General features: G+C 32.4%; 1 protein-coding gene across 1 annotated transcript; it reads left to right on the top strand.

Moving 5' to 3' along the window:
* The first annotated feature begins 988 nt into the window (after positions 1–988).
* On the top strand, positions 989–4,438 carry LOC137834459 (gibberellin 2-beta-dioxygenase 8). The gene is made up of 3 exons (XM_068642507.2): positions 989–1,521; positions 2,268–2,589; positions 3,945–4,438. Exons 1-3 carry the CDS (start codon positions 1,064–1,066, stop codon positions 4,173–4,175), a joined length of 1,011 nt encoding a protein of 336 aa, XP_068498608.1. The 5' UTR covers positions 989–1,063; the 3' UTR covers positions 4,176–4,438.
* The last annotated feature ends 20,796 nt before the right edge of the window (positions 4,439–25,234 follow it).

The following is a 25,234-nucleotide window of genomic DNA, read 5'->3' as shown; positions in this document are numbered from 1 at the left end:
GATAGATAGAAGCTCGTGCGTGGGACTATATATTTTGGGTGGTCCGATAGCGGCCCGATAGGGGGTGACACGATAGGCCCAACAAATACTCGCTAGGATAAGCTCGAAATGGCTCTGATACCATATTACGAAGTGGACTTTAAGCCTAACTCAACTCCATAAAACCAGCTCAATGGGATGAGATTTACACCCACTTATATACTATGAAAGGCTCTCATCTCTAGTCGATGTGGGATCTCCAACACTTGTTTGAATAAATCTTTTATAATAATATATATATATATATATATATATATATATTAATATTACTTCATTTCACAAATCTTTATAATAATATAATAATATTTTTAATTAAAAATTAAAATAAATATAATGAAAATAGTAATTTATTAAATTGTTAAATAGATGTTTTTAATGTTTATGGTGTTAACGTATTAGTGCTCTATAAAAATATCTCTTTTTGATATATCAAGAATCTAATTTAAAGAAAAGTTGAATTGGAAATATTTTCAAGTAATGGTATTTGAAAGGAATAGAAAAGTTGTGAATTAAAAAATGAAATAAAAAAAGTGTTTTCTCGGTCATTTAAGTTGAAATATATTAAACTTTGATATCTCTAAATACTTTTGAGCTGATTAAGTTGTCTGTTTTTAAAATGAAAAGAAAATTGGTTATATGTAAAGTTTTTTCTACTTACAATCCTCAAATTCCCACTTTAACTAAATATTTTACAGATGTAGCTAAAGCTAATTTATTTGAAATCTTCTTTCACTTAAAACTCTAGGACCAAAACATAAATTTCACTCAATCATAATATAAATAAAATTACCTTTATATTAAATGTATAAAAACTTTTTAAGTAAACAACTCATACTAAATGTATACGTTTATATATTTCATTTCATAAATATTAAATAGTTATAGTTTTTCTCTATGAAAAGTGTATTTAACCATACCTAGAAGTTACAAAAGTGTATTTCCATCCATTTCTAAGGGAATATATGTGCAACTTCGGTTTTTGAAAGGTTAATTCCAAGTATTTGGAGAACTCACTCTATCTCAAATGGATTATGAACCTCCATTTTTTGATGTCTACAAGCCCCTCCTTCTACAAAACTCGCACGCTGTTGGTGTTGATGTTGGTGGCAGTGGCATAAGAAACGACAAATCCGAGTGGTGTGAGCTTCCTCTAATTGATCTAAGCCGGTTAAGCCTGGACCATGTTGAGAGGGAGGAGTGCATGAAAGAAATAAGTGGAGCTGCGAGAACGTGGGGGTTTTTCCAGGTTCTGAATCATGGGGTTTCACAAGAACTGCTTCACAATCTGCGGCATGAGCAAATGGACGTGTTCCGCAACCCTTTTGCAACAAAATCCAGAGAAAATTTCTTGAATTTACCTCCCAGAAGTTACAGGTGGGGCAATCCATTTGCCACAAACTGGAGCCAAATTTCATGGTCAGAAGCCTTCCACTTGTTTCTTCCAGATATAGCTAGGATGGAGGACCAGCACCAAAGTCTCAGGTATATATATATATATATATATATAGACACTGCATTGTTAATTGTGATCTAATCTTCTCAAATTCTGGTTGGGAAAGCAACTGCATGTTAGGGTCACAGCATGCTGCAGAACATGGAATGGTAAAGATATGAGGCTTGAATTAATGTGGGGTTTGGAACTCATTCTCTCTTCTGTTATGTTAGCTCAAAGAAAAATAATGCCAAGGAATAACTTTATCAACTATGCTTTTTGAATATAACATGTATAGTTTATTAAAAAAAAACTGTGACTCAAATATTAGTACTTATGTAATGTTTATCTGAGTCTGAAAGGTACGATCTGTTGTGATCAAACTATTTACAATCTCTCAAAAACCTGAAAGGCGTGGATACTTTGTGGTTGACCTATTTGACTGGATAATCTATATTTTTTCTGATATCTTAACAGCATGCACTATCCAAACAATAAATCATTACACAATTAATGTAGATCTTTGTTGTAAAGTGTTTTTTTTTGCTTGTTTGAAGAAAATGATGGTGGCTGCCTTTTGCACATAAAGTTATTATTGCATGTACTTTGAGGCAACAATTGAAGGTGACCAAACGTTTGTTTATGTACGTCTCTTTTTTTATGATCTGTACGATGGGTTTATTTGGAGTGATGAATTATTTTACAACCTTTGAGGACCACTGAATTGTCTTTACAGTTTCTCTTATTTTACTTTCTAATGCATAATTGTTCTAACCAATTGTGATGGTAAATCTAGATCAAGTATTGAGGCTTTTGCATCTGTAGTTGCTCCACTGGCAGAAAGCTTAGTGCAGATTCTTGCTCAGAAACTGAACATCAAATTCAGTTATTTCCAAGAGAATTGTTCAGCAAACACTTGCTTTCTTCGGCTGAACAGATATCCACCATGTCCACTCCATTCAAGGGTGTTTGGCCTCTTACCTCACACTGACTCTAGTTTCCTCACTATACTGAACCAAGACCCTATTGGGGGGTTGCAATTAATGAAAGATGGAAAGTGGATCGGTGTCAAACCTAACCCTCAAGCACTTGTTGTTAATATTGGTGATTTATTCCAGGTAATGATCTCACCATTCTCATTACTTTATTCTTATGCAATAACAACAGCTCATAGTTTTGCTATGCCTGTCAAATAGCTTGTGGGAGAAAGTTTTGGTTTAACAAATCTTGAGAGAGACCATGAATTTTAAATGTGATTAAGTATTAATTGAATTTAAGATTAATTTCGTAATCAATCTTAAGTGACTGAAACTTCAATAAAAATATATCAAGTTTGGTTAATTAGAAATAGAAAACCCTAATTATACTAGTTAAAAAAAGTTGTGATGGAGATAGTAATGAAATTAATAAGTAGGAAAGAGTATTTTCAAAAGGGCTATTATTTCCAAAGGAAATATAATAATTGGAAATTCCTCCATTTACTTTTCTTATATCACCTTTGACATAACTTTTCAGTTTAAGCGATTAGTTCAGAGTTGAATCTAAGTCCAACACACGTATTAGGGAATCTAACCATATGAAGGATATCTTTTTTGGTTGAGTATATATGAAGGATTGGTCGAATTTAGGAACTAATTAAAAGATGTAATGATTATCTCTGTGCAAATGTAAAGAATCATTAATAAAATAGGTATTTTGTTTTCATACAGGATCACTGGGTCAGTCACCTAACATATCTAGAGAATTAAACTCTTTCCAATAGGTATAAAGGCAATGAAAAAGAAAATGCAAATATTTTTATATTTAACATGAGGAAACTCTCATCATCGCTCTTAATTTTAGAGAATATTTTCAATGTGTATATGAAAAGGCCAAAAAATAAATATTTGCAGATAATAGTTTAATCTGGTGAAGTTAAAGTTCAGAAGATAGATAATATGCAGCATACGATACTTAAAATGCAGAGATTATTCCACAAGCAAGAAAACATGTGGAAGAAAAAGAATACACGAAAATCATTAATGACCTCCCAAACAAGGATTGTATTAGGTAAAAATGTGGATGTGATATATATTCTGGGCTATCTATCTATCTATCTTTTAAGATAACTCATGTCTGTGGGTCCTTTGGAGAAATTAATATCTGCATAAAGAGTGATGAGATAAATTTGAGTATACATACACACAACTTTTCCCTTAATAATTTCAAACACTGGTTTTACCTCAGTTTGAATTTCTTACTAGTAACCAATGAAAATCTTCCGGCAGACCAAGGTGGACAAAAATGGGCCTAATCTACATCAATGATATAAGCATGAAAAAAAGATAAAAAAGAAGGGGGGGAGTGGATTAAGAGTCCATGACAGGATGTTTACAACAAGAACCCACCAGCTACTAGGTTGAATTAGTTTAGAAATGATGAAATATGATTACTAAAGAATTATAATAGTGTTTTGATTTAATGATATGTGCAGGCAGTGAGCAATGACATGTACATAAGTGCTAAACACCAGGTGGTGGGAGGTGAGAAGGAAGAGAGGTTCTCAGTGGCATATTTCTATAACCCTAGGAAAGATGCAGTGATAGAGAGCGAGATGATGCCAGCAGTGTACAGAAAGTTTAGTTTTAGAGAGTACAGAGAGCAGATAGAGAAAGATGTTAAGGAAACAGGTGATAAAGCAGGGCTCTCTAGGTTTCTCTTGTAGAGAGACATAGTAACAGTGAGATCCCAGGAAATATGTATTTTATCATCAAAAGTAATAATTCAAACCTCCCATGTCACATCTCATCATGCATTCCCTCGTCTGGGACCACATACCACCCCCCCAAACTTCTCATCTCCCAATCATACTTCGACAAAACTTCCTCTTTCTTCTGCACCTTCAATCATGTCATTTCTCACTTCTACTTCTATACTTTTCTGTCCCCGCTATAAATATCAGAAATGCTACTTTCTTATATCAGAAGATGAAACATCCTACTTCATCATTATTATTTATTTAATGTACTTTTCAAATTTCCTTTTCTTGTTTTAAAAAATCTCTTTTTAATAGTTATAATTTAGTATAGAGTTCTCATTAAAACAATATTAGATAATAATTAAATTTAAAGATAAAAATAATTAGTCTAAATTAAATATTATTTTAAAGACTAAAAAATTATTAATTAGTATTAAAAGTATCTTTTATTATTAATAAAATTTATAAAATAATTTTAAATAGATATTTAAATTAATTACTAAGATTTTAACTATTAATACTATTAATATCTAAAATAATAATAAAAACTAATTTTTAATTTATAATAATTAATTATTTTAATCTTTAAAATTAAATTTTATTAACATTACAAATATACAAATGTATATGATTGGGAGATGAAATGTATATTCATATGTGTTTGAGAGAGAGAAGGTTTGAATATCTTAAATAATGTGTTACCAAATTGAATCAGCATATATATCAATGAATTAAAACTAGTATTAGGATTTTGAATATTTTGTAATTGGTCACATGCTGATAAGATATGTTAATGAATTTTACCTTTCATTACTACTACATAGGACAAATATACTAAACGGACCTAAATAAAATAAATCCCAAAGAAAATGCTTCTCAACTAAATATAATTAAGATGTGTTTTTAAACTAATCTTAATATATAGTACACTATTACCGAGTGTTATAATGAAAGAAAATGAATATGGACACACTATGCTAGAGCTAGAATGGTAATTTCATTCTACTTTGATTTATGTGAGTTATAAATTTAAAAACAATGTTAGAAAGAAAACATAATTCTTTTTTTTTTAAATACAAATCTAGCATTTAATGCTCAATTTGGAATGCTATATTATTAATTCCTCTCTAAATATCCATTTTAGTTTTTAAGAAAATAAAGGTGAAAATAATTGATGATTTATTAAGAATTAATTTGTGCAAGAATTTTACTTTACTTGCATACTAAAAATAGGGAGATTAAATATACATTTTTCTTATTTTTGATAAAAATATTAAAAATAGTACACTTTAGTTTTAAAAATATGTTTAAATAAAAAAGAAACATCTTTCAAATCTTTAAAAATATCTATTATACTTAATAAGTAAATCTTTATTCAAAGAAAATGTTCAAAATAATGTTGAAGAGGTAAACATCGAACTAGACATTAATAATTCTAGGATTTATTAGAATGACACAAAGTGGATATAACTCGTAATTTTTTTTTTATATTTTTTTAATATTGTAAAACAAGTAGCATAAATTAATTAGAAAATGCATTAATATAAATGTTAATCATAATTATTTCAAAGTTAGAGGTTTTTTTTTTCTCTCACACTAGTGCAGAAAGACTAAACAAGGGTGACTATTTTACATTTACAAGGGCGGCTATAGAGCTGCATTTGATCAGCACGCATTCGTAAATCGAAGAGATACAAGTGCGGCTTTATAGCCGCATTTGTAAATACTATTTACAAGGGCGACTATTTCTGGTAGTTGCACTTGTATATGCTTCTGAATTAGGATTTAGGGATAATGCATTTACAAGTGCGCTTATTACCATAGTTGCACTTGTAAATCCTACGCTGGATTTATAAGTGCGACTATGGTAAATAGTCGCCCTTGTAAATAGTGGTGTTTTTTTTAGTACAATCTGTTTAATGCTAATTCTCATATAAATTAACCTGTTCAATTATATATACCCAACCAGACAAATACATAAATTTAGAGAATCAAATATATATTGATCAAAATGTACATTACAAACACTAATCAAATTACATATAATCCTTACACTATTGATCAACTATCCTAAAGTTATAAAAATTTATGAAATATGTGGACCAAGAATGTCTCACATATGTTATGGCTTCCAAACTCATTGGTACTTCTTTCGTGAGGAACTGCATTTCAAAATAAAGTTTACATAAATTAGTTTTAAGATACATATATGTTCAAGAATTACAAAAATAATTTAACATATCATGTTACCTCTTTCCAACCATTTTTAATGCCTAGTCTTACAATGGTAATCTTCCATTACATAACGTAATAGCCACACTCATAGCTTCCTGGTTGTTTATTACACTATAATTCAATAAAAAGTAAAAGTTAGTATATTGATAAACAATGAAAAAAGAAAGAAAAAAATTACAAACCTTTATTCTTATCCAGTTCAAATTATTTGAACTGAATCGACCTTTTAGGATGTTATATCCACGCCATGAACTGGTTAAAACAAAAAACCTCGTTAGTAGATGGTTAATTAGTAACATACAGAGTTAAGTTTATAGTGTACTTACGTATCAATGATATTCTTAAGATTTGGGGGTATCTTCTTGTGTAGGGAACAAAACCACACATCAGTCTTATCAACCATTGATAAGACAAGTAACTGCCAATGACGCCTATATCATCCATGAAAAGAGTTAGTAAATATTTAAAACATGAAATAGTAATAATTGACGACATCTAATTAAACTTACTCATTAATATAAGGGCATAAATAAAAAAAATTTCCCTTTTTTTCCAGGGTATTAGTGATGTATGATCGGGTCTCAGTTGCCTTTGCTCCAGTGGGATTAATATATGCATGATCTAAGAATCTGTACACATTTTCCTTCTCCTCAGTGAGACAGACTCCATGCAAAAACCTACAAGTTATTAGTTAAATCATAATCAATAATTATTTAACATAAAGTAAATTGAAATATAGGTAAAGATACTTACATCATAAAAAGTTGAATTATATTTATATTGAACTCCTGATCCCCATATATAAATTCTAATAAATCTGTCATGTACATGTATAGTGGCAGTTAAGTGTTTATTTGAAAAAACATATCATCCCAAGACTTCAAAAGGATCTTGACCAATCTGTCTAGCAACTAGAGCTAAGGAAGCTATAGGATCGTCAACCGGAACCTCATGCTTCTTTTTCGGACTTGGTTTCCGACGAGGTTTCTACAAAATAAAGAACATTTGTATTAAATTATATGTAATATATAAATATAAATATAAATTAATATAATGAAATGAAATTATTACGTGAGGTTCTGGCATAATTCGAATGAGGTGTCTGGGCCAGACAACGAATGTCTAAAATGCATCAGCCACAGTGGTTACCTCATCTGAAGGTAGTGGAGCACGAACATCAGGTACTCGTACTTTTTCAACTGTTACCTTCGCCACATCAGGGGAGAGAGAACGTTATGTAAGGTGGTGACCTCTTCATAGACTTTTCCAAGGGCTACCACCTAAGGAAGCTTGTCGCCCACTACCAGTAACTCACATTCCCTCGTCTACCCAAGGATATCCTCCCCTGATGTTGTAGGAGCCGCACAACTTCCCTTTGTGCTATTGGGAGTGGGACTAACAAGGGGTTGAATCGGCTCAGCACAAAGTTGTTGTGATAGAAACTCTTGTCGCATCCAATCATTCTCCTTTCTCATCTCTAGCCGCATCCGATCAGTCTCCTTTCTCATCTCCTCCATTAATTCTTCATGTATCTTAGTCTTCATTTCTTCTTTACTCTCTTTGGAGGAGGAGGATGACTGTCGTTGTGAAACTCCAAAATATAGTTTAATTCCAACCCCTTGTCCAGCTGCACGAACACGACTACAGTGCTCAGGTCATCCAATTGCTTCAACCAGGATATCGTGACGACCTTCAGGAACAAAATTACCTCGGGATTCCAAGGAATCCTGCAAGAGACAAAAATCATATCAGTTTTTAATATAATTAATGCTTTAAAATAAATGAAAAAAAGCTACAAATAACTTACAATTTTTTCGATGATAAGCCCGAATTGCTCAGAACTTGGTGCACCCGACTTTTTAATTCGGGCCCTCTTCCATTTTACATGGCGAAAAGGTGGTGACGGAGGAGAAGTGATCCTTGTTTCCACATTCTCAGACGACGTCCCTTGTCTAGATTGCTCCTTTTCCACCATCAGTAATTGCTCAAGCTTTTGATACCCCGAACAAGATAGTACGTGCGGGGTAACATTCTTCAAAGCTATCTCTTGAGCTTTCTTCTGACGATCCTGTCATAATTGAAATAAACAAAGTGAACTAAATAAGACAAACTTATTAATGTTATATATAAAAAAAATAGTTAAGTAACTTCACTTACAATTCAAGCCTCATTTTCACGACTTTCTTTAAAAATACGACATGTTTTTTCATCAATATGTTTGTACTTTAAACATGGATTTTCGTCTTTAAGGTCACCAAAAACATATCTCGAAGTCAGTCTTAACTTAAAGTGACGAAATTTAAGTCCGATATTGGATATAATCTTTGATCGAAGCGGTTCCACATCAGGAATTTCAAAATTTGCCTGCAAAATAACATCACCAAATTAAAATTAATCAATGAAATTAAAAAGCATTATATGGTAACAATAATAATGTAAAGTTTACCGGAACATCCTCTCATATCATTTTTCGATCGACCTCTGACACCTCATCCCATGAATTAATCAAAATGGAGAGCCTCTCACGAGAAACAACTCCAAGATAGCTCATAAACTCATTTGCATGAGGACCAAAAGTCATTCCAGTGTTGACGTCAATGTCAACACGTGTCTTCTCACCAACAACACATTTCAATGCAAGACGCTTCAATCTAGTAGGTCCTCTGCTGCCTCGTCCGGATCGGGATCTGATTGGAGTCTGATCGTCATCCATATCTGTGTTAAAAATATTAGGTAACAAACATTAGTTAATCTGCATCGAATTAAAATCATATAAAACAAATACATAAAATTATAAATGCATATTTACGGGTTGCATGTGGGTTGAATGTTCATATGTAAATTCCTTCATTATGGTCTTTACGGGTTGCATGTACATCATCAAGTACATCGTCATCTTTATTAATTATCATTGGTGTGAATGAACAGGGATCACCATTTTCAATATCATCTATGGTCTCCCCTTGTTTTTTCCCGTGTAAAACGACATACCAATGTTCTAACGTAGGATCTTTCACGTAGAAAACCTAAGATGCTTGTTGAACCATTATAAATGGCTCATCTTGATACCCTATCTTTCGAAAGTCCACTAATGTGAATCCTGATTCATCAATTTTAACCCCACTTTTATTGTCAACCCATTTACACTTGAAAACTGGAATGAAAAACTTAGTGTAGTCAACCTCCCATATCTCTTCTATAAACTCATAGTATGCCATTGATCCAAGTACAAGATTTGTATCTTTCAAAGTCGAAAAATGCATTGACTCGGCTTCAAGACTAACACCAGAATTTTGAATTGTACTCTTTTCCTCCATAGACTTTGTGTGAAATATACAATTATTCACTTCGTACGCTTTACATGAAATGACATTAAACTCCAATCCAGCAGCCAACCAGGTCAAGGTCCCTGATTCCGTTGAATCCTTTAACACCTCGTCTTTAAACCAAGGCATGAAAGTTGTATTATGTTCCATCAAGACCCATTTCTCTGCTTGTCTTGGGTTATTTGCCTTCACAATGGCTTTATGAGCTTCTATGTAAGCTATAACTTCATTTGTGTTATTCAATATATACAAATGTGCTTGCAAGACTTCTGATCAAGATTTGCTTACAATATTCACACCGCGTAAACATTTACTTGTAAAACGCCTGTGATGCCATGAATTAGCTGGAAGACCTATTGCATTTGCTTTTGACATGTACTCTGAACAAAATTCAATACTTTATTCAGCTATGTACCTTTCAATCGTTGAAGCTTTTGGACGATAATGATTTTTCACATAACCTTTTAAAATTTTCATATATCGCTCAACAAGATACATCCATCTTAAGTACACTGGTCCACAATCTAACCTCTTTTACCAGATGCACCACTAGATGAACCATGATGTCAAAAAAAGATGGAGGAAAAAACATCTCCAATTCACACAAGATAACAACAATTTCATTTTGAAGTTCATCTAGTTTTGATGGATCAATGACTTTACAACAAATGGAAGAGAAGAATGAGCACAAACGGGTTATGGTATTTCTAACATTTTTTGATAAGATCCCACGGATAGCTACCGACAACCCAATTAACTTCAAACCTTGCATTGACACTAGGCTCTTCACATTTGAGGAATGTCCTTGTGACACTTTCACACCTTTTAGACATTGACAAAAACTAATTTTTTCATCTTTTGACATGGTGTAACAGGTTGGGGGCAAATATGTACGCTTACCCATTTCTATGGGTGCCAACTCGCCTCGTATGTTCATCTCAATCAAATCTAAACGAGCATTTAGACCATCCTTCGTCTTCCTTTTAATGTTAAGAAGTGTACCAATTAATCTATCGCACACATTCTTCTCAACATGCATTACATCTATACAATATCTGACTTCTAACCTCGACTAATACGGAAGATCAAAGAAGATTGATTTCTTCTTCCAAATGTTTGTCACAGATGACTTTTTTTTTTTACTTACCGAAGGTGTAGTCTATGTTATTTACCTTTTCGTAAACCTCAACACCAGTTAATGGAATTGGTGGACCACTAGTCTCTTGGTGCCCATTAAAGGCATTTTTCAACCTCCGGTAAGGATGATGACTTCTAAGAAACCTCTAATGCCGAAGATATATTGTCTTTCTTCCCTGTTTCGATTGTTGAGAAGATATATCAGTGTCTTCTTTGCATATTGGACATGCTTTATGACCCTCAACACTATAACTTGATATGTTACCATATGCCGGAAAGTCATTGATGGTGCAAAATAACATGGCATGAAGCTTGAAAGTTTCATTACCAAATTCGTCAAATACTTCAACACCCTGGTCCCACATTAACTTCAAAAATTCAATTAGGGGACTTAGATAAACATCTATGTCATTCTTTGGCTGTTTCGGACTGGATATCATCATAGACAACATCATGTATTTTTGCTTCATGCACAATCCAGGAGGTAAGTTGTAAATAACTAGTAAAACAGACCATGAACTGTGATTTGTACTCATATTACCAAACAGATTCATTCCGTTTGTAGCTAAACCAAGTCAGATATTTCTTGATTCTTTACCAAACTTTGGAAACTCATCATCTAATTTCTTCCATTGAATAGAATCAGCTGGATGTCGGTACATGCCATCACATTTCCTCTCATCTGCATGCCATTTGAGATTCTTAGCATCGTTTGGGTTTGCAAACAAACGCTTCATTCTTGGAATGATGAGAAGATACCACATAACCTTCATTAGGGGTCCATGCTTTTCTATATCTTCAATAGTATCATCATATTTTTGTTTCAACTTATAACGTGATAACCCACACCTCGGACAACTTTTCAAGAATTCAAAATCTTTCCGGTATAATATACAATCATCAGCACATGCATGTATCTTTTAATACTCCATACCCATTGGACAAAGAATCTTTTTGGCCTCAAAATTACGATTAGGTAGAGTATTTCCCTCTGGAAGCATATCCTTCAACAACTAAAGCAATTTCGTGAAGCTTTTATCAGTCCATCCATTTATTGCCTTCAAATTCATCAATCTTAACACCGCCGACGACTGTGTGAAGTTAGTTTATACAAGATACAATGGAGTCTCTGCATCGCTTGCCATACTTTCATATCCATGCGCTTCTGCAAAAGACTCAGCTCCCGCATCACGAATCATGTCCTCCAATCGATCAACATCTACATCATCATGTACTGCATCATCTATGGTGGACCCCACATATTCTTTAGTTACACAAACATGTGGTAAATTTAACAATTCACCATGCCATGTCCAAGTTTTATAAGATTGAAGAAACCCATCACATAGAAGGTGCTCCCTCATTATCTTAACATCCGGTATCCTTCCATTTAAACAGTTAACACACTGACACCTGATCTTTGCTCCATCATGACCAATATTAATCGCATTACGTTGTGCAAATTGTATAAATTCTTCAACTTCTCTTTCGTACTCATCACTTATGCGAAGAGAATTAATCCAATTTCGATCCATTCTATTATGAAATAGTCATGCAAGTGATTTTTAATCAGTGTTCTACCTAATGTGTTTGCCGAGGGTCGAACACCATCAGACTTAATACCAGCACATATCAATTGCCGAGGGTGTTCCACCCTCGGACTCAATACAAACACGATAATTCTATTCTAAACTAACAACTAACATAATATAAATTAAAATTAAAATAAACACTAAATAATATAAATTTTAAAGAATAAAAATTATAATACATAAAAAAATTCATAACATTAAAAAAAATAAAAAAATACAACCAACCTTGTGTGTGAAGGCAACGTTGCCAAGGTGGCACGACGGTGGCAGCAGACAAAGCGGTGGACGCGAAAGCAACGATAGAGCACACTAGCAAGAAGAGAGGAACCTACGAAGGCAATGCAACAATATCAATGAAGGCAATCCAACGGTATGTATGTACGAAAAATACATTGGTGAAGAAGAAATAGAGCTCACAAACTTACCACGAAGGCACAAACACTTCAAGAAGAGAGGAACGCGAAGCGCAAATGAGAGCACAGTCCAAACGCAAAACGCTTCTAGAGAAAGAAAGAGTAGTGAATGACGCTCTTCTAAAGTGAAGTTAGGGTAAAAAAGAGTTACGAGGACGGCTATTTGTAACAGCCGCACTCGTAAATCAAGCGCTTTGATTTACAAGTGCGACTATAATAAAAGCTTCACTTGTAAAACAAGCGCTTTGATTTACAAGGACGGTGCGTCTGTTCGTTAAACCGCACTTAATAAGGAGCCCTTGTTTTACCTTTCTGCACTAGTGTCAGTTTTTTTTTTTTTTTTTTCTCATCTCTTTGTATTTATTTGTAAATTTGTTCTGTAACTGCTATAGAGTTTCCGTGAGAATTTATTTTAAGTATATTTTAACTTAAGAAAAATTATTTAATAGATTAAATTGGACATTAAATTCGGAAATAAATGAAACTCAAGTCTTACGTAACTTTATCAACAAATTCAGTTTGATTCTTCTACCTAAAGACTAATCAAACTATATTTTATATAATTGGTGGATGTTATAGTTTCTTTATCTATATTTATATATAAATAGAATTAGTTTATGTTTTCAATTTTTTTTCATATTTTATTCTTATATTAATATTTAATTTTATTATTTAAATTTTTTATATTTTATTTTCATATTAATGTTTATATTAATATTTAATTTTATTATTTATATTTTTTATATTTTATTTTCATATTAATGTTTAATTTTATCGTCGCTCTTTCTCACTTTATTTTTCTTCTTTCTCAAATATATTGAAACTCAATAACATGACTCTTTCTTTATGTCTTTTATGGATACACATAGATTTATATTTCATATTATATTTCATTTAAATAAATACAAATATATATATATATATATATTAATAGTAAAAATAAAAAATAAAATGGACGGAGATTCCCAACTAGTCATAATAAATAGAATAAATGTCTTTTCTAAATTGAAATTATGCATTAAATCCTAGCTAATACTTTAACTAGGGGCCACCTAAAGGGAATTGTGCATCATGGCAAAATGTTCTAATCGATAAAAGTAATCAATCACTGCCCAATCACTTCCCTTTGGCATCAATCCAAAACCATAAATACATATGAAAGAGTTCCTAAACAAATCAAATGTAGATACTCTTATTTTTTTCCTCAACCTTTGTCCCTAGATATCTATTTTCCTATCAATAACAAGACACATATCCTATCTTCTATGATTCGTGGGATCCTTCCATTAACTAATCAATTACTCATTAACTGTTTTTTAAGAAATAAAATAACTAATATTTTATAATATGTAAGTATGATGTATAAAATAAAAGCCTGTTTTAATATATATATTACATAATAGATATTGTTTTTAAATATATAATTTATATTATAATAGAAATTTATGATAATAACACAATCTTTTAATAATAACTCCTAAAAACACTTTTATTTAAAATAAAGCTTTAGATTTATACTATATTAGCAAATTTTTAACATTTTTATGTGTCACAAAGAACTCATTAAGAGCTTTTGATAATTATCATGTGATTATTGAAAATTTTTAAGAAAAAAAATCAACAACTCTTTAAAAGATGGAGAAAAGTTCAAAATGTGGTCGTAACTAGAAAACTTAACTAGAGAGGCCAAAGGTTCAACTTTGTGAGATTCATAGTGTGAAAAACCCAAAGGAACTCGAGAAACAATTAGACACCATTAGGATTGGTAACATGAAGATTCATGTTAATATACCAAAATACTATAAAAAGTATAAATATAATATCTTACAAAAAAAAAATATTACAAGAAAATTATTAAATAAAAACTAATTTTAGGGACCAAAATAATTAGTTAATATTTGATTAAATTAGATACCATTTTATAAATTAAAAAAAATTATTGATATCTAAAGTAGTTTCTATTATTAATAAAAATTTATAAAATAATTTTTAAATTGGTTACCAAGATTTTAGTTACTAATATTTTATATTATAAATTAGTCTTTAAAAGATTATTAGAGACTAATTTAGAATATAAAGTAAGTAGCTAAAACCTTGGTAACTATTATAGACTAATTTAGAAACTATTTTATAAACTTTTATTAATAATAGAAATCGCTTTAAATACGAATAATTTTCTAGTTTCTATAATAGTATATAGTATCTAATATAGTCAATATAATGACTAATTATTTTTTGTTTTTAAATTCGATTAGTATTTAATGATTTTGTTATAGTGAAAAAGATAAAAGTGCAAAGGAGGAAACTAAGATGCAAAACTTTTGTCAGTACAAGTTTTTTTTTTTTTAATCAGCGGTCACTAGAAGGTAAGGAAAGGAAGAACAATGACAAAAACAAATGGTCAAGTTGCAAGCAATGAATCGAGTGTTACTACATGGATGAGAACAAATTTTGGAGTGAAGGAGGAGGAAAAAGTGTGGCTTGAAGACAACTATGTAGGAGACTGCATACAACTTGTAATATTGATTCAATATGAGAGAGGTTAATTCTAAATGCGATGAAACACATATGGGTAAGGCAGTTAAGGGATGGTACTGTGATATTAAAGAGTGATGAGGGGGAGCGCAGTGGCAACGTAATAGAGCAACATTGTGAATGATTTTCGATTTTCATTGAATTTATCATCCTTTTGTTTAAGAACTTGATAATAAGGAAATTATATGGGTTAAGGGCAGAGGGTTCCAGTTTCCTACAGGGGCATGCGTGTTTTGAGAAAGCACCGGCAGTAATGGATACCTTGGTATCAATTGATAAAGCAATTAAGAATTGGGAAGAACTTGAACATGCAAGATTATGTGTTTGTCTACTCGATCAGATGTAAAAACTATAAAGAAGATGAGAATTAATGGCATTATATATCAGTTCTTGATTGAGGAAGAAAGAAACTATTGTGCATTGTCCATGCAGTCATTGGAAGAGGAGACATCATCAAAAGAATGACTTGAATTGCTTGAACCAAAATCTTACAATTAAATGAATCAATATTAAAGGAGAGGGTAGATGAAACAACCCAAAATCAACACCAATACTAGAAAACAAGGAATTAATAACGAAACTGAAAATGTTTATTCTAGTGAACTAAACGTCCACCCCTGTCTATTGGTAAGTGCCAAAGGTTCCAACAAAATTAAAGGAAACAAAATAAGAGATTCTTATTCTATGCAGCTGTAAACCTAAGGTTTCCCATTGATCATAATCTCAATCACCTGTGAAGAAGGTTAAGCAATTTAGAAACAGAGGAAGATGCAAGCAAGGCAGGAAACCATTCAGAAGGAGGGAAGGGACTCACGTTTTGCCTGCCCTCTCTCTTGCTCCCCACCCCTTATATTCACGTAGTCCTTTTTTCATTTGGGCCCAACCGTTTCCTTTTGGATCTTCTTAATCCATCCACTTATGAGAAGTTTGTTACACCCTCTTGGCCCACATGTCTCTAGTGACGTGTATTTTCATTTTGGGCATATTGTTGCGTTGTATCATAACCCCCCTCCATGAAATGGACCTTGTTCTCAAGGTCCACTAATTGTGGCAACTGGTCATGCAACAGTTCGTCTGGTATCACCTACTGGTGTGGGTCTTCAATACATTTTTTTAAAAGTGATATATGAAATATGGGATTTATGCGGACAGTCACGGGAAGCTGTAACTTGTATGCCACCGGGCTTATGCGTTCAAGTATGGGGAAATGGGCCAAAAGACATCATACTCAACTTTTGATTTTTGCGTGAAGCCACATAGATTTGGCGATATGGTTGGAGCTTGACAAAGACATAATCTCCCACAACTAGTTACACCTCTTTCCTTTTACCATCTGCATAGGCTTTCATCTTGTGTTGTGAGCGATGCAAATTATGCTTAAGTTGATCCAGCAACATGTCACACTCCTGTAACTGTTGGCTTACAATGACTTCATCATTGAGAGAAGATGTATACCTTAAAATCTGTGGGGGGTCACGACCAAATATTGCACGATACGAGGTCATTCCTATTGCTGAATGAAAAGCAGTATTATACCAATAGGTAGCCCATGGTAGAAGTTTATACCAAGATTAAGGGGTGTGTTGAGTGAAGCACCAAAGATACATTTCCAAACATCTATTTAAGACTTCGGATTAACCATCAGTTTGTGGATGGTAAGAAGAACTCATAGCTAAGGTTGTTCCTTGAGATTGAGGTATTGCCAAAACTTACTAATAAAATTTTTGTCTTAATCTGAGACTATAAAATGAGGTATGCCATGAATTTTGAGGGCATTTTGGACTAAAACGCCAGCCACCATGTGGGTTGTATGCGAAGCCAGAATGGGTATGAAATAGGAAAATTTTGAAAGTCTATCAATGACCACCATGATTATTGAGTACCCATGTGACAGAGGTAACCCTGTAATGAAGTCCATCGCTATATCTGCCAAATTTGAGTAGGGATGGGTAATGGTTGAAGAAGTCCAGCCGGGGGTTGAGTGACATATTTGGCTTGTTGACATATGGAACAAGATCGAACATACTCCCTAATGTCATGATTGAGGCCCTTCCAAAAAAATTGAGCGGAGATATGGGCTAAAGTACGTTGAATGCCAGCATGACCGCTTATGGGTGAGTCGTGAAATTCTTTAAGGAGTAGTTGTTTAATATTTGACTAAGCTGGAATGAATAACCGATCTTTCCAAAACCATAAATCATCGTGCTTAACCAAGAATTTAGGATCAATGGTGGTTGTTGGAAATTCTAGCAAGGGATCATAGTGTTCTAGTTCGTGACGCAATTGGTGGAGAAAGTCAAATTGGAGACTAGAACAAGAAAAGAATGCTTGGGACAGGGCATCTGCTGCTTGATTATCTTTACCTCGTTTATATTCAATCGTAAAATCAAACCCCAATAGCTTTGGAAGCCATGTTTGCTGCACTGGTGTTTGAATGACTTGAGCTTGCATTTCTTTGAGACTTTGATGATCCGTTTTGATAACAAATTTGTGACCAAGTAAGTAATGACGAAACTTGGCAACCACCTTTGTGATGGCATGCATTTCCCTAGCGTATGCAGATTTTTGTTGCATGCGAGGTTTCAATTTCTTGGAAAAAAATGCTATATGATGATTATTTTAAGTAAGCACAACTCCAATCCCAAGAGAAGAAGCATCAGTTTCCAATACAAATAACTGACTGAAATTTGGTAAAACCAGCACAAGTGCATGTGTCAATGCTATTTTAAGAGTAGTGAAAGCTATTTCAGTATGTGCAGACCAACGAAAAACATCTTTCTTCAACAGATCCGTAAGTGGTGCAACAATAATGGCAAAATTCTTAATAAACATGCGATAATAGCTGGTGAGATCAAGGAAAGCTTGAAGTTGTTTCACTGTAGTGGGAATTGGCCATTGTTTGACAATTGTGATTTTAGATTCATCCACATGGACACCCTCCTCTGTAACCACATGACCTAAATATTCAATTTTTAAAAAAGAACATTTGGAGAGTTTGGCGACTTAGGAGTGTTGGTGCAACAATTTGAGAACCTGGGACAGATGATCAAGATGAGTAGTCCAGTTTGGACTATAAATCAAAATATCATCGAAGAACACAAACACAATTTTTCGTAGAAAATCAGAAAAAATAGAATTCATGAGGGCTTTGAAGGTAGCTGGGGCATTTGTCAACTCGAATGGCATGACTAACCATTCATATAAACCATGATGCGTTCGAAAGGCGATCTTATGGCGATCGGTAGGTTGCACCAATATTTGATGATAGCCAGAACGCAAATCTAATTTGGAGAAGAATTGAGCTCCAAACAATTCATCCAATAATTCATCGATTGTGGGCATAAGAGACAAATCCTTGATGGTGACTGCATTAAGGGTTCGATAATCTGTACAAAAGCGCCATGTACCATCGTTCTTTTTCACTAGTAGCATTGGTGAAGAGAAAAGACTAAAGCTGGGTTGAATGATACCTTCGGCCAACATCTTCGTGACCAATCGTTCAATCTCGGTTTTCTGACTATGAGGATAGCGATAAGGACGCACTCACACTAGGGTAATATTGGGTAGTAAAGGTATGACTGTGTGCACGAGAAGGAGGTAATCCATGAGGTGGTTGAAAAATAGTCTTGTATTTATGCAGCAACACCCTGATGTCAGGGTCTAATGCAAAAGGTAAAATGCACTAAGTTGAATCAGATTCCTCTAGAGAACTCAGTTGTAACGTGTATAATTCTACAATTGCACCAGTCACCTGCAAGCGTTTGAATTGATGAAACTGAGCGAGACTAGCTTGGCTGCTAATGTCGCCTTGTAATGTAATTACAGCGCCATCCATATAAAATGTAATGAAGCGTTGATTATAGTTAACCAGATGTGTGTCTAGCGTAGCAAGCCATTAAGTGCCCAAAACCAATTTTTGCAGCAGCAATTGAAAGTAAATAGGCTGAAACTCGTAAGCAATGACCTTGAATATGATTTGGAATGTTATGAACTTGACCTTCACAGGCCAACTATTCCCCATTCCCTACTACCACTTGAAACAAAGGTGTTGGATGAACTGTTAACTTGAGAAATTTGACAAGTCTAGGTTGTATGAAATTATCCGAGTTGCCTCCATCTAGAAGAATTTGGGTTTCTATCTTATTAATATACCCTGTAAAATGGATTGTTACTCTGGCTGCTGTGCCCTTCAAAGCATGGTACTAGAGGTGATCATCGAAGCCATATCTGGTGGAGTGATTGCGGCTAATTGAGGATAGTCTAACTCAGCAACAAGGTCGTCCACTTCTTTTGTCGCTTGCAGAAGGAAATAGTGTTTATTGGCACACTTATGAGTTGGAGAATATTCATCGCATGTAAAACACAAGCCCTTTTTTCTACAAAATTACTGGTGATAATTTCTTAAGGTGACTAGGTTTTGACGGTGTAGGCAAAAGAGGATAAGTAAGGTTGGATGAGGGAGGAGGTATGAACGTTTTCTCCTAACTTTGGGATTTGGGGGATATAGGGTGATAGGTTGATTTCAGGGAGAAGGATGGGTAACGAGGCCGAGGTGAAGGAAAAAGAGGAACCGATTTTTCCTCAAACAGTTTGGCTAACACAATTGCCTGGGATAAGGATTGAGGTATCCGTTCGATAACCTCTTTTCGCAAAAAGTGTGTCAAATAAAATCATTGACCATAAAAAATATGCATTCATAGGAGAAAGAAGTGTATTAAACAGTTGGTTGTTGCAAATGAAGTGATGGATGAAATAAGAAGGAAAAATAGAGGTGAGATTATCCTAAAAGTGGATTTTGAGAAAGCATATGACTCGGTAAATTGAGATTTCCTCTACTATTTGATGAAATATTAGGTTTCAGTAAAAAATGGATTAAGTGGATAAAGAGTTGTTTGGAATCTTAGTCTGGGTTAATGGTAGTCCAGCACAAGAGTTTAGTTTATGTAAAGGATTGAGATAAGGGGATCATGTAGTCCCGTTTCTATTTTTAATAACAATAGAAGGTTTAGTCAAGAAAACAGGAAAAAAACATGTTTTAGAAGGGATTAATGTTGGAAACAAAGAAGGTAGGAGTAAATATATTGTAGTTTGCAGATCATACAATCATTTTGTGAGGCTAAAAATCAAAACATTCTAGTAATAAAGAGAATTCTCCATTGTTTTGAACTTGTGTCTAGACTCAAGGTAAATTTTTATAAGACTAAGATAGAGGGAATAAGGGTAAATTAAAACATTTTAGGTTACTCTAAATTATAGTATTATGGTAATTCCTTTTACATATTTAGGTCTACAAGTAGAAAGAAATCATAGAAGATGCAAATTTTGGCAGACCATGATAATGAAAATTACGAAGAGGTTAGCAAAATGGAAGGCAAAAAGTATATCTTTTGTGGGGAGAATTACTCTAATAAAATATGTCCTTTCAACTCTACATATTTCTTTTTACCTCTCTTCAAAATGCCTTCTAGAGTCAAGAAAAAAAATTAGAAAAATTCAAAGGATTTTTTATAAGAGAATAACATGGTTAAATGGAAAAAATATTTGTAAGCCTAATGAAGAGGGGGGTTATGGGTAAAAGATATAAAACTCTTTAACTTCCCTACGTTATATGCAAATTCATTGTTTAAAGAGATTACTCTAGGGGAGACTATCATCTAGAAAGAAAAATATTTAGGAATGGAACATGAAATGGAGACGAGAATGGTTTGAGTGGGAGAAATCACATGTGTTTATTTTGATGCAGAGCTAAGAACAATGTGTCCTAGATAGAGAGAGGGATGATGTTTGACTTTGGAAGAAATATGAACACTAACATATACCGTGAAATTTTTATACAAGAAATTACAAAATGGATTAGTAGGGAAAGGTGCTAAATTGTACATTTTTTTTTAGAAAATCAAAGCTCTACCATCTTCCCAACATTTTGTATGGAAAATGTAATTGAATAAAGAACCAACGAGAGATAATCTACTAGTTAGAGGGATAGAAGTGAAAAACAAGATATGTGTTCTATGTGGTAGGGATGAAGAGTCAGTAAGCAACCTATTTTTTAGCTATAAGTTAGTTGAAAATATCTAGCATAATGGTGATGTAGACTGGAGTTTCTACGATATATCAAATCTTTCAAGTAACCATTTTTTTTTTCATTTTAAACTCCTATGATTAAGTAGTAAAGGTAACTATGGGTGGAAATGTATGTGGATCGCCATAATATGGAATATGTTAGATCCACACAAATAATAACATCTTTAGGAAATGTAAGATAGATGTTGAGGAGGTATCCACCTTGGCACAAATTAAAGCTTGGGCTTGGATCACTAATAAATATCTAAAGGCCAAATTTACATATTTTGGTTGGTTCTTTACTCCAACTACATGCTTAAAATATCTATATGCCTAATTTGATTTTAAAGGTTTGAAATGCTTTTGACAACATATTTATGAGGATTAAATTATAAGAATAATGACATCAAAAGAAGACTAAAGGAAGACAAAATAAAAGAGTTTATTGGAGAGTTTTTGTTCAGTGCCATACATGGTTGGTTTAGATTGTTGGATGTTATGCCAAATTTGAATACATTGTCCCAACCTTATTTCTGGTACTATCTAAACTATAGCCTTAAAATGTGGAGGATCAACATGGCTAGGTAATCTTATAAGGAAGTTTGGGAGTTAGGTAATATGATAAGAAGATGGGACCTTATCTTTTGTAGTGATCTTTTTGTTTGGTTGCAAGAGACTGTATAGGTTTTGTTACTATGCACTTGTTGTTGCAAAGTTTTAGTTTGTGTTAGAGATTTGCTTAATTGTGCAAGATAGGCTCATATTGAAAGTAGTTTTTGAGGTTTAGGATGCCTTTTTTTATTTATTTTGCTTTGTTTATTGTATATATGTGTACACAAGTTGGAGCATCTAAATACTTTATATTACTATAATTTTTTGTTGATAAAAAATTAAAAATTTAAAAGATATGCTTAATAATTATTAAGAAAACAAAATTTAAGTCTAAGTCAACCATATAAAATTGACTTTGTAAGTTAAGATTTATTTCCACTTATATAAAATCGATAATAAATAGATAGTATCAGTTTTAGGGTTTAGGTTATTTCCACTTATGATTAATGAATAGTGATGCTTTGTAAAACTAACTAGGTAAATTTTAATAGATGATCAATGATCACCTTGTTGTATTTTTAAAAATTTTTAAGGGACTTAATTAAATCTTAAAAATACCATATTGATACCATATTGTTGTATTTTTAAAATTGAAAGAGTTATAATTAAATATTTTATTAATAAATAGACAAGTTAAAAATAAATAAATAATAAAATAAAAAGGTAATGACGACAAGAAGATAACGTACCGATAAAATACATTTTATATAAATTTAGACAATTATTTAAATATCTACTAATGATCGAAACAAAATTTGTTTGTGTTGTGTAGAAATTGAGAAGATAAATATTTCTTCATTTAATCAGACACTTAAAACTCTAAGTTTTTAATTAAATAAACATATGTAAAAGTAAATGATACCTTGTTACATTATTTATTAATACTAGACACTTTCCATTGCAGTTCTTGCTAGTATTTGGATCCACACTTTTCACACACAAACCAATATTATATATTCAAAGTCAATTATAAATTAATCTTCAATCTGTTTTAAACAATTATTAGTTCAATTGAATATAATATTATATGTTAAAAAAATTAAAAAATATATGTATTCAAATTTCATCTTAAAAAATATGTGTGCTGATAAGTTGGCTAATTTAGAATTTATTCATAGAGAATCCTTTCATTGGTATAATAGGCTTCTTAGAATTCTTTATTAATAGGTATAGTTTACCTATGTATCGTTTTTGTTAACATATGAGTTTTGGTCTAATCCTCCCATATTTTTGTATTTTCTTTATTTTTCCTTTTTTTAATAATATTTTTTTCATGTGATGGCAAATGATTGTTGTTACTTGAGGTGTCAGTCTAACTCATATGTCAAGTAACATAGTGATGTCAAGTAACATAGTGATGTCTAACATGAAAGTTTTTTATATAAAAAAAAACTTCATCTTAAAATTCACTTCCAAAATGATATGATAGTTTATCTCAAACTACTAAGAGGGAAAAGTCTAACTCAACATTATAAAATCGGCTAAAAGATGAAGTTTGCACCCACTTATATATTATGAAATACCTTTATCGCTAGTCGATTTGGAATTTCCAACACACACCCCTCACGTCGAAGTCGTATGTGAACTATATATTTATGGGTGGTCTCATAGTGAGTGACCTACTAAGTCCAATAAACTCTCGATAAAATAGACTTTAAATTATTCTAATATCATAATAAGAAGTGAATTTAAAGTTTAACTCAACCTTACAAAACCGACTTATAATATAAATTTTGTTATCACTTATATGAAATGTTCTTTATCTCTATAGATAAATCTCTAATATTTATTGAGTTTATGATATTCCTAGTTAACAAATTACTATTCGATCACTCAATTACCTTTAATCTCACATTTAAAATGTCTCACCCACCTTTAATCTTATGTATAAGATGTCCAATCCTTAATACCTAAAAAATTAATTTCTTTATATATCAATCTCATAAGATTAAATTAAACTTAAAATCAACTTCTAACAACATTCTCACAAAACAAATTATAATATATTATTGTAATAACTCGCACGAACATAAAAAAAAAAATCTACAAGAAGTCAAAATAGCACAAATTAAAGCAACTCCTTTGTCTTTTCAAAACAAAATAAAGAAAAAACACACGTTAATGGTGTACTTGTTGCAACCCCGTGACGTCCTTCTTCTCGACCACCACCCAATGAAACGTTCTTAATAATTTCGTCTTCTTCTCACAAAAAATTAAAGCAATGGAATCTCACTTGGTGATGTCTTGTTGTCCATCCTCACTATAAACAAATTCAAGTCACATTCTGTGGTTGGGATTTATACAAAAGTTGGTTCCGTGCTCCATGATCACGATTGGATAACGTAGGTAATGTTACTATTTTCTTTGTGTTTTTAGTTGTACTAATACTGTTAACTCTCCTTTTTCATGAAAACCAAAGAAGTTTATATATTTATAGAACCAAAGGACACTCAAATTCATATGCATATAATATAAATTTTCAACTCCACACAAAAAGAATATGAACACATTATTATACAGATTTTTAAATATCTAAAACATATCACTTGACGAATGACAAACAAATACATTGTTCTTTTGATGTGATCCAACTCAAATCTAATAAATTTATTAGATTTGATACCTTATCAAGATATATCATTTCCCCCCTTTTCAACAAAGTTTAAGGTTGAAAACTTAAAGCGATTGCCAACTTCCTATTATTTCCTTCCTTTTGAAAAAGGTTTACAATGTTATAATCAATAAGAAAGAAATCAATAGTTGCTAATCCAATCAATATATTGATGATGTGCATCCACATAGAGAGATAGTGTAAGAGAGAAAGAAACAATTATTAGAACCTTCTAAAATAATATATTGCAAATAGAAAATATCAACTCTTCTTTTTGATAGTTTTCTAGTTTAGGATTTAGGGTTTATATTTGATAGCATCTCCTTCATCTGAATGAGTTTTTTCTTTGAAATTTGGGTCAGAGTTGGTAGAAACTATTAGAAGTAATGTGTCAAAGAGGTCTCCATTGGAGTAATGGATTCCTTGGAGTTGTCACGAAGAGTGTGGAGAGTGATTGGTTCGACCATATCACTTGGAAAGGTGAAAGATAAGACGAAATATG

The sequence above is a fragment of the Phaseolus vulgaris genome, chromosome 5, assembly GCF_051622355.1.
Source record: "Phaseolus vulgaris cultivar YP4 chromosome 5, ASM5162235v1, whole genome shotgun sequence".
NCBI classification, from domain to species: Eukaryota; Viridiplantae; Streptophyta; class Magnoliopsida; order Fabales; family Fabaceae; genus Phaseolus; species Phaseolus vulgaris.
This window is presented reverse-complemented; position numbering and strand designations above follow the sequence as displayed.